The sequence below is a fragment of the Kogia breviceps genome, chromosome 12 (assembly GCF_026419965.1).
Source record: "Kogia breviceps isolate mKogBre1 chromosome 12, mKogBre1 haplotype 1, whole genome shotgun sequence".
Taxonomy (NCBI): Eukaryota; Metazoa; Chordata; class Mammalia; order Artiodactyla; family Physeteridae; genus Kogia; species Kogia breviceps.
Window position 1 is genome coordinate 82,267,379 of NC_081321.1, and position 12,235 is coordinate 82,279,613.

The 12,235-nt window shown below is 36.1% G+C and overlaps 1 protein-coding gene across 1 annotated transcript in view; it reads right to left on the minus strand.

Annotated features, from left to right (window-relative positions):
* ANKS1B (ankyrin repeat and sterile alpha motif domain containing 1B) overlaps positions 1 to 12,235 on the minus strand; it is a 1,077,938-nt gene that overhangs the window by 886,496 nt on the left and 179,207 nt on the right. Inside the window, exon 2 of the mRNA XM_067009945.1 lies at positions 4,829 to 4,909. Within this exon, the coding sequence (XP_066866046.1) occupies positions 4,829 to 4,909 (81 nt within the window). The remainder of the gene's footprint in view (positions 1 to 4,828; positions 4,910 to 12,235) is intronic.

Sequence of the window (12,235 nt, forward strand, 5' to 3'; positions counted from 1 at the left end):
GTTTCAAGTGTACAACATAATGATCTGACATATGTATATTCTGCAAACTGATCACTATAATAAGCCTAGTTAACACCTATTTTAAAATTTTTATTTAAGTTGCATCTTATATCTTCCAGAGGTAACCAGAAATGAGTATTTTGAACATACCTGGTTACCTGGCATGAAATATTAAGTTATATTAATGAACACTGTCTACAGAATAGCAAGCAAAGAAGTAATCCCCATATCTTAAAGATAAAGTGGCATTCTTTCTTAACAGCATTTGATAAATAAGAAATGTTCCAAAACACTAAAATAATTCCATTTCCCAGGAACAAAACAAAAATATCAAATTAAATTTAATAATAATCCAACTTAAATCACTGCAACATTTTGTAGCTTGAGGCTAATATATGTAAGTTCAGGTAAAAACAGGAATTCTAAAAGTATTGATTTTTGCTACTATGTTTAAGTTGTTTCATTTTCTGACAGATATAAATAATACTTCTGATTAATAAGAAATGTCTTTTAAGAAGTTCAGTATATGTTCTGAGCAAAATTAAATTAATTGGGAAGATTCAACACTCAAATTTCTTTACCTCAACAGCAAGTTTCCCTATAATTAACCAAAGACATTTATTTTGTTCCATCCTCCTGTGTTTGTTGGTAATGCAAAGAATTTTGAAATAAATGCAAATCATCTTCATATGGATGTAATATTAACAAACTAATGAAATTCTCAAATTCATGAAGGCCCTCTTGATTTCATACTTTCTTGAAGATTTTACTTCTCCTTAATGAAAATAAAGTTGCAAATGTTTTCAACATGGTCAAAAGCCTTTAGGACAATACACTCCATTTTCTAACTGGAGCTCCTTTATATACTGAATTCACTCTCAGAGATTTCCATATAGAGTGAATAAAGCCAAAGTTTAACTAGTTAATATCCTTATCCAAGAAAGAAGCAATCAACCAAAGATATTTGTAGGTAACTCAAAGGGCAATTTCATGGACTAGATTATACAAATTTTTAGAGGAAGTACTCTTCTTTCGTTAGAAAGCCTACTCTGAGCAAATCAAAAGTGCAGCAGATAGCTTACTATGTGGATTCTAGATCCAATTCGAGATCAATTTGGATTATAGATAATGGAGTCTAGGATTCAAGCATTAAAATATTTAAAGAATGAGAAGTGAGAATAGAAAATATTTTAACCCTGCACATATCAAATAACATATGTATTTCAAAGATACAATAACAATTTAGTACTGACATTTTCCAAAACAGTAGCCAAGAATTACAATGTACCCAATATAGTTTAATGAGATGGAACTTAAAAGGAGCAAGTTGCTAAAAGAAGGAGAATTGAAATGAAACATGAATATACAGGCTTAGTAAAATCTTACAGGGAATGATAAGATTATTAGTTAAAAGGGGGGAAGGGAAAGAAGAAAGAAGGACAGAGGAAGAGAGGGAAAGAAGAAAGGCATGAAGAAGGAAGAAAAGAAAGGAGGGAGTAAGGGAAGGAGTGAGGGAAGGAGGGAAGGAGGGAGGAAAGCTGGCTAATTGCTATTCAGAAGAGAATTAAGTGAATCAAATTTACAGTAGAAATATGTGAGCGAGACAATGAATACTCCATATTTTGAAAAAGAGAAAAATCTCTAGCCTATCTATTGAAATAATTTATTTATAAACATTGCTAGTTAAATTTGTTCTACTGACCATGTTTTTTCTGTCATTTGAAGGTAAAAATTTTCTACTCTGTAATTATAAATGACTCAGAAATCACCAAGAGTACATTACATTTTCTATTGTGTCCTGGTTTGGCTAAGTGGAGATGAATTGTTCAATATGAAATAATGTATTTCAGGTATAAAATGCTGCTCCACTTGTGGATTAACTACCAGTGATAAACAAGAACTCCCAATAAAACATACAAAATAAAGAGGATACAGGCTTAATTTGTAGTATGAAGGCCATAGTTGTTTTTTTTTTTTAATTTCTGCACTGGGTCTTAGTTGTGGCACATGGGACTTTCGTTGCAGCATGCAGGACCTTCAGTTGCAGCATGTGGGATCTTTTAGTTGTGGCACGCAGGATCTTTAGTTGAGGCATGCTAGATCTTAGTTGCAGCATGTGGGATCTAGTTCCCTGACCAGGGATCGAACCCAGGCCCCCTGAATTGGGAGTGCAGAGTCTTAGCCACTGGACCACCAGGGAAGTCACAAGGCCATAGATTATATATTGGAGGGAGGGGGAAACCGTGTGCCCAAAGCAAAAGAATAAACTATAGGACCCTGTAATATTTCTTCCAGCTCTATAATTCCATTAACTTCAGCCTAGAAATCGTAATGCTTATGAAAACAACCTAGAGCTGATGGATACAACAGCAGCAGGAATAAAGATAGAAATGATGTGTTTCTATGCTGACATAGAAGAATGTCTATGACATTAAAAAAATGTCTTTTGCTTGGGAAGAATACAACACAATAGTCCATTATCTATGCTAAGTGAGAAGAGAAAAGACAAAGAAAAGAAAAACCATTCTCCTCTGGCTCTGAGGTATATTCTATGACACTTTTTTATCCGTCAAATATCTTTTCTTATGCCAATATTTAAATCAGCGTTCCATGAGAACAGACTACTTGTTGATAACGGGAACAAGAAATACATAATGTGACAGAGAAAAACCAACAAGAATTTAGAAAACTGATGTGCATACAGCCACAGAGGGGATATAATGTGAAGTACTGGTAAAAGCATACACTTGGAACTAGAACACTTAGACCTAAAAACAGCCCCACCTTAATAACTAAGTGGCCACTAAGTCACTTATCCAGAATGGTCTTGTTTCTCCATTTATAAAATGAAAGAAGTGAGGAGGGCAGGGTAGAATAAATGATCTCTAATCTTAAAAGTCCTTGGTAACTTAAATAATTTAAAATCAAGAAATCTTATACTCTAGATGAAAATCCAAATTTCAGAATTGTAACATCATAGTACATAACTGAGCTGCAAACAATAATAAAACAGTGTATCATAAAATGTTATAATTGGAAGTAACAACAAAAAATATCCAGCCACTGTATTCAGTACACTGAACTGAGGCCTAAATAGGTTAATGAAATGGCTCAAGGTCACATAACTAGCAGGGAGGGAGAGATGGGATTAGAATTTTCCTGCTTTTTTCCAATACCTACAGAATGACATTAAGTAAAATCTTTCTAGAAAGAGTTTAAAAGAAAAGATAAATGAGACCTTTAAATAAAAGCAAAGCAGAGATATATAATTCTCAGAGAACATCTGCAATTAAAGAGATCTTAAAAGATATACAGTCAAATCCTCATCTCTTTATGATAATCTTAATGATTACTATTCAATCACCCAAATTATCCTCACTTTGTACACTGCCATTAAAAACTAAGAATTATGCAAGAGGCCTCAGATAAATAGATCTCAATGGTTAGAACTTCACAGGATGTCATGTATAAACCAATAACGTTTACTAAAAACTTCACTGAAAATCAAGAAGGGATATGTCCATTTGGGGACAATATTATTTTGAGAAATACTTATAATGCCAAGCTGAGATAGAACAAGAAAAGTTGTATAGCTCAAATGGTCAAGCTCAAGATCTTCTGTCCATTAGATTTGATAGTTTGTCTTCCCCATTGGAACTAAGAAATATGGTACCACCCTAAATCTACAACTAAGATGGCCAAAGAAGCCAGCTTTGGCTTATTTAATAGATTTAACTCCTGATGACTCAGGTACAAAAAAGAATAAATAGTAATTCCTTTAAAAGATTCAGATGTTAGGGATCTGAACACACTTTCCACTCTACAGAAGGATAGCATATAGCTGAAAAATACTTGGCAAAATAAAACGTTCTAAGTTAGATGGTATAAGTTGATATAATAAAGAATCAGGACTGGATGAAAAGAAATGTAATTTGGGAATTCCAATACTAAAAATCTAAGTGATGAAACATTCAGTTCGTGGTATTTTATATAATCTGGATGATTCTTCAAACAGAATAAAATGTTCAATTTATGCAATAAGTTAGATAAAAATGTCATAATGATAAATAATGACAAAAATGATGTTTCGTCCATGAGAGCTTTAAGGCCTTAAAATGTGATCAAGTATAACTAAGTCCCTTGTGTCTCAATTCACAGAATGAAAGAAATGTTAAGTGTGAAAGTAAAAGGTAACTAGCACTTTTAAGGCAGTAATTACCACATCTAATAAAACTGAAATGAAATGAAATGATCCAGATCTGAAAAGACTAACTTGAATTATTAAAGCAAAGGAAAAACAGATAGGAGGGGAGACACATGAACAGGGTCACTTTCCTTCTGAAAAACAGGTTAAAGAAGTTTAAAACCTGAAAGACCATCCAAGAATGCAAAGACAAAGCATTTTAGCTTAGTTTGAGGATTTTGAAGTGGTTCATGTAAGTGCCTGTGGCTTATAACGGCAAAACTATTGAAGAGTTCACTCCTAGTGAATAATCCCATATTTGGTGAAGACACCCAAAAAAGTAGGGAGGTGTCATTAAGTGATGTATCCCATTCCCTCACCAAAGGTACACACGACTAACATGGTTCTGTCACTTCTTGCATTTTCCCTGTGTGATATTTGACTTGACTTACACTCTGCACATAATCATCTCAGCAACATTCCTACCACTTTCAACTTGCCAGGTATTGAACACCTGGTGCCTCTCCAAGTTCATCTAAGCCCAGGGGACTCATGGCAACATGAGACAGGCACCATCAGACATAATTAACTTCATCACATGTAACTAAATACAAAAAGATTCCAGTCCAAATAAGTGGCACTTACTTATGTCCATTTAAGGCTGCATGGTGTAAAGCAGTGTAACCCGAACTGTCTGTGCAGTTCACATTGGGGCCTCGCCAGATGCTGCAAATAAAGCACAAGCACAGAGTTAACAGTTAAGCAGAATTGTGCTTTGAAAAACAAAAAGAAGCCTGATAGTCCCACAGTCAGCAGCATGTTGCATATGAAAATTTTACTCATGTAGAAAACAACTGCCACCTTTCGTGCATTCCCCTCAGAACAATATCTTCATTTATTTGATTCAGGGAAATTATTAGGGAATATAGCTACCTTCAGAAATTAGTAAATGCAGGTCCACTGCCATGCATTAAATTTAGACCCAAAAATTCCCTATCATCCATCTGTCATTACTTAAATATTGGATGCAATTAACATTCAACTATTATATTCCTTACCAAGAATAAAAATTTATGACACCTGCCTACTCCCTTTTAACACACTCATTCTGAGATGGCAGTGGTTTATATAAATTATACTTTTGCATATGTAAAGAATATAAACACTTCTTTCTGTTCCATTGCTACTAAGAGAATATAATACATATTTCATTCTTGAAAATATAATTAAAGATTTGGACTATCACAAACCATGAAAAGATTCTAACAGTTTTGAAGTTATTTTACTATACAATATATTCTGAAGATAACATGTAACTACATTAAAGAATCCATTTTATCCTTGATCACTACAATTACAGAAACTATGTACAGCTTTTGGAAAAATTAGGCAATGAAAGACACTTTTCCAAATGTAGACCAAAATAAAAAACAAAACAAAAACAAACTTTATCAAAGCCATCAAAACTAACATCTAATGACAAACTAATTCATGTACTCACAAAATATTTATTGTACACCGGTTGTATGTCACATATTAAGCTAGGCACAGAGAGTACAAAATCATAATTCACGGTCCTTCTTTATGAGAACAGAGTCTAATGGAGAAGACAGACACATAAACTAACAATTACAGAGTGCTAAGATAATCAAGGTACCAGAGAGCACACAAGCATCTCTAAGAGAATGAATAGCTATTCCAAATGAGATATCACAACTGACTTTAACTAAGTTGAGACAATGAAAATGAGCAGAATGTACTTTTTCAAGTTATTAAAAGGACAAATCAATAAGATGCAGAGATCAATTGAAGGAAGGAGAAGGTAGTAGCACAGAATGATTCAAATTTAATGCCTAAATCACCAAAAGGAAAATGACAACATTAACTAAGATGTGAAAAGAGAAGCCAATTTCCTTGGGGAAGACAATGCAGATGGAAAGCAAACAATGACTTCAGGTTTGGAGACACTGAATTTTAAGTATCTGACATACTTACATAAAAGTAAGGATCTCCAGAAGATTATAAAAATATCTAGTTAGAAGCATGGCCCTGAAGTTAGACTACCTGAGTTCAAAAACCTGGCTCCATTACTTGTTGGGGGTAGCCCTGCATGAAGTGTTTAACCTCTCTGAAATTCAATTCCTCGTCTGAAAAATAGAGATGATAATAATAGTACTACCTTATAATGTTGTGAGAACCAAATGAATCAATACCTACAAAGCTCTTATGGCAGTAGTTGAACATAGTACTAGCATCTGTTATATTTGTTAGAACATAGTTCGACAAATTGTTAGAATAAATTATTATTAAATAGGAGGTAAAACCAAGGGAGTGCCTGATATCAGACTCTTTAAGAGGGAGGCCATCAGACTCAAATACCTCAGTAGATACTTTGAATATGGGGGCAAGGTGAAACCTTTTCTCAAAGGTTGATATTAATTAAAATCTATCAATCCCTGGTTAAAAAAAAAAAATCAAAACTGACTTGTGTAGACAGTCCCAAGTTCAAGGCAGCTTAAAATCTGAAAACCTCCCAGCCCTCATTGAAACTGTCAGAGAACTATATGAAAGTATATCGTGAGGGAAAAAAAGAAAGAAAGAAGAAAAATATGGTACAGACAATAGAACCATGGATATTAACAATACTGGAGGGTCCAGCACAGGAAAAAGGTTATATGAAGGACATTGAGAGTTGTCCAAGAGTAAATAAAATCAAGACAGAGCATTATACAATTTAAAACAGGAAACTGTTAAAAAAAAAAACCAAAAAACAATCAAGTTACATAAAAGTTAAACAATTTATTTGGTAATAAAAATGGTCTTGGGCTTCCCTGGTGGCACAGTGGTTGAGAATCTGCCTGCCAATGCAGGGGACATGGGTTCGAGCCCTGGTCTGGGAAGGTCCCACGTGCCGTGGAGCAACTAGGCCTGTGAGCCACACTACTGAACCTGCACATCTGGAGCTTGTGCTCGGCAACAAGAGAGGCCACGACAGTGAGAGGCCTGCACACCTTGATCAAGAGTGGCCCCCACTCACCTCAACTAGAGAAAGCCCTCGCATAGAAACAAAGACCCAACACAGCCATAAATAAATAAATAAAATACAATTTTTTTAAAAAAAGGTCTTGAGGAAATTAATGACCAAATATAATTAGTCAGTTGTAAGGATTTAACATTATTTTGATCTTAACCTTATTTCAATTCAGTGGTTTTTCTTTAATGGTAGCTTACTTCCTGAGAATAAAAAAAGTGACAGTTAAACAAATAAAGTTATAAAATGTGCATATGTTTTACAGTTTCATTAAGATTGTTAGGCTTTTACCAATCTTTTTTTTATCAATCCTTGAAGCATTTTCAATCTCCTATTACATTCTTAAAATTTTTATACTTTTGTTCCTCCTGCTAGCTCACCCATCTTGCTCTATTAATTTCCACCTCTGTGCCTTTAATCATGCCCTTCTACTAACCTACAATAGATTCTCTAACCAATCATACCTTACCATTCCTCCAAAGCCCCGATCAAGATTCACCTATTCCAATAGCTCTTTCTCTAAGTACTGAATACAACAGCTATTTAATAAATGTGTGCTAAATTATATAAATTTTAAAATCAAATAAAGGATTATTTTTAATGAATAAATAAGCCACGGGTAAAAAAGAAGTGTTAAAACAATGGAATGTACTTATTTAAAATAATCTATGACATCATTTAAAAAAAATCTAAAAGGGGCAAAAGAAAAAAAAAAAATCAGAAAAGAGGAACAAAGAATAGGTAAGACAAATACAAAGAAAAATTGTTAGATGACAGATTTAACCATAACCATATCAATAATTACATTAACTATCAATAGTCTGATCACCCCAATTAAAAAAGAAAAATCATCAGACTGGATTAAAGAAAGTAAGACACAACTATATACTTACTAAAAGAAATTCACTTTAAGTATAGAGATACAAATAGAAAAAAAGTAAAGGACAGAAAAATCATACTAACACTAATCAAAATAAGCTTAATAACTATATTAACATTGGACAAACCAGATTTTGAAGCTAAGAATATTACAAGGGAAAAGAAAATCATTTCAGAATGACAAAGATGTCAATTTATCAGAAGAATATGGGGATCCTAAATGTTTTTTGTCTCTAACAACAGAACGTCAAAATACATGAAGCAAAAAAATGATACAACTACAAAGATAAATAGACCTACCCACTGACACTTGGAGATTTCAATACGTCTCTCTCAATAATTGATAGAACAAGTAAACAGAAAATCATTAAGGGTATACATGAATTGAATAACACTACCAACCAACTTGACCTAACTGACATTTATAGAACACTTACCCAATAATACCTGAACACATATTCTTTTCAAGTGAACACAACACATTTACCAATATATCCCATATCATGGATCATAAATCTCAATAAATCTACAAGATTCAGAGGGGAGACGTTCAAGATGCCAGAGGACTAAGATGTGGAGATCACCTTCCTCCACACAAATACATCAGAAATACATCTACATGTGGAACAACCCATACAGAACACCTACTGAATGCTGGTAGAAGACCTCAGACTTCCCAAAAGGCAAGAAACTCCCCCATGTACCTGGGGAGGGCAAAAGAAAACAGAGACAAAAGAATTAGGGATGGGACCTGTCCCTCTGGGAGGGAGCTGTGAAGGAGGAAAAGTTTCCACACACTAGGAAGCCCCTTCACTGGTGGAGACAGGGGCTGGGCGGCATGTGGAAGCTTCAGAGCCATGGAGGAGAGTGCAGCAACAGGGATGCAGAGGGGAAAATGGAGAGATTCCCGCACACAGGATTGGTACCGACCAGCACTCACCAGCCTGAGAGGCTTGTCTGCCCCCACCACCTGGGGCGGGTGGGGGCTGGGAGCTGAGGCTCAAGCTTTGGAGGTCAGATCCCAGGGAGAGGACTGGGGTTGGCTGCGTGAACACAGCCTGAAGTGGACTATTGCACCACAGCTAGCCGCCGAAGAGGCAAGAGAACACTGTTTTGGGGTGTGCGAGGAGAGGGGATTCAGAGCACTGCCTAAATGAGCTCCAGAGACAGGCACGAGCAGTGGCTATCAGCGTGGACACCAGAGACAGGCGTGAGAGGCTAAGGCTGCAGCAGCCACCAAGAAGGCTGTGTGAAGCACAAGTCACTATCCACACCTCCACTCCCAAGAGTCTGTGCAGGCCGCCACTGCCAGGGTCCTGTGATCCAGGGACAACTTCCCCAGGAGAACACATGGCACGCGTAAGGCTGTTGCAATGTCACACCAGCTTCTGCCACTGCAGGTTTGCCCCACATTCCATACCCCTCCCACCCCCCCAAATGAGAAAGCCAGAGCACCCTAATCAGCTGTTACTTTAACCCCATCCTGTCTGAGTGAAGAACAGACGCCCTCAGGTGACCAACACACAGAGGCAGGGCCAAATCCTGAACCCCAGGAGCAGTACGAACAAAGAAGAGAAAAAGAAATTTCTCCCAGCACCTTCAGCAGCACCAGATTATATCTCCAAAATCAACTTGATGTACCCTGTATCTGAGGATTACCTGAATAGACAACTAATCATCCAAAAATTGACACAGTAGACTTTGGGAGCAACTGTAGACTTGCGGTTTACTTTCTGCATTTAATTTGTTTCTGGTTTTATGTTTATTTTACATTAGTATTTAGACTTTATTATAATTGGTAGATTTGTTTATTGATTTGGTTGCTCTCTCTCTTTTTTTTTCTAATATATAGATTTTTTTTTCCTTTTTCTCTTTTTCTGAGCATGTATGTGTATGGTTCTTTGTATGATTTTGTCTGTATGGCTTTGCTTTTACCATTTGGACTAGGTTTTGTCTGTCCATTTTTTTCTTCCTTTTCTTTTTTTATTACTTTTTAATTTTTTTAATTTTCAATACTTTTTTTAATTTTAATAACTTTATTTTATTTTATTTTTCTTCTTTTTTTCTCATTTTTATTCTGAGCCATGTGGCTGACAGGGTCATCATGCTCTGGCTAGGTGTCAGGGCTGGGCCTCTGATGTGGGAGAGCTGAGTTTAGGACATTGGTCCACCAGAGACCTCCTGGCTCCACGTAATATCAAATGGTGAAAGCTCTCCCAGAGATCTCCATCTCAAGGCTAAGAACCAGCTCCACGCAACTACCAGCAAGCCACAGTGCTGGAAACCCCATGCCAAACAACTAGCAAGACAGGAACACACTCCCACCCATGAGCAGAGAGGCTGCCTAAAATCATAAGGTCACAGACACTCAAAACCACATAACCAGATGCAGTCCTACCCACCAGAAAGACAAGATCCAGCCTCATCCACCAGAACACAGGCACTAGTCCCCTCCATCAGGAGACCTACACAACACACTGAACCAACCTTAGCCACTGGGGGCAGACACCAAAAACTATGGGAACTAGGGACCTGCAGCCTGCGAAAAGGAGACCCCAAACACAGCAAGTAAAGCAAAATGAGAAGACACAGAAACACACAGCAGATGAAAGAGCAAGGTAAAAACCCACCAGAAGAAACAAATGAAGAGGAAGTAGGCAGTCTACCTGGAAAAGAATTCAGAATAATGATAGTAAAGATGATCCAAATTCTTGGAAAAAGAATGGAGAAAATACAAGAATGCTTAACAAGGACCTAGAAGAACTAAAGAGCAAACAAACAATGATGAACAACACAATAACTGAAATTAAAAATTCTGTAGAAGGAATCAATAGCAGAATAACTGAGGCAGAAGAAAGGACAAGCGACCTGGAAGATAAAATAGTGGAAATAACTACTGCAGAGCAGAATAAAGAAAAAAGAAGGAAAAGAATGGAGGACACTCTCAGAGACCTCTGGGACAACATTAAACACACCAACATTCCAATTATAGGGGTCCCAGAAGGAGAGGAAAAGAAGGGAACTGAGAAAATATTTGAAGATTTTATAGTTGAACACTTCCCTAATATGGTAAAGGAAAGAGTCAAACAAGTACAGGTAGCACAGAGAGTCCCATACAGGACAAAACCAAGGAGAAACATGCCAAGACACATATTAATCAGACTATCAGAAATTAAATACAAAGAAAATATATTAAAAGCAGCAAGGGAAAAACAACAATTAATATACAAGGGAATCCCCATAAGGTTAACAGCTGATCTTTCAGCAGAAACTCTGCAAACCAGAAGGGAGTGGCAGTACATACTTAAAGTGATGAAAGGGAAAAACCGACAACCAAGATTACTCTACACAGCAAAGATTGCATTCAGCTTCAACAGAGAAATTAAAACCTTTACAGACAAGTAAAAGTTAAGAGATTTCAGCACCATCAAACCAGCTTTACAACTAATGCTAAAGGAACTCCTCTAGGGAGGAAGCAAGAGAGAAAGAAAAGATCTATAATAACAAACCCCCCCAAATTAAGAAAATGGTAATAGGAACATACATATAGATAATTATCCTAAATGTAAATGGATTAAATGCTCCAACCAAAAGATATAGACTGGCTGAATGGATACAAAAACAAGACCCATATATATGCTATGAGAGACCCACTTCAGATCTAGGGACACATACAGACTGAAAGTGAGGGGATGGAAAAAGATATTCCATGTAAATGAAAATCAGAAGAAATCTGGAGTAGCAAGTCTCATATCAGACAAAATAGACTTTAAAATAAAGACCATTACAAGAGACAAAGAAGGACACTACATAATGATCAAGGGATCGATCCATGAAGAAGATATAACAATTGTAAATATTTATGCACCCAACATAGGAGCACCTCAATACATAAGGCAAATGCTAACAACCATAAAAGGGGAAATCGACAGTAACACAATCACAGTAGGGGACTTTTAACACCCCACTGCCACCAATGGACAGATAATCCAAAATGAAAATAAATGAGAAAACACAAGATTTAAATGACATTTTAAACAAGACGGACTTAATTGATATCTATAGGACATTCCATCCAAAAACAACAGAATACACTTTCTTCTCAAGTGCTCATGGAACATTCTGCAGGATAGATCATATCT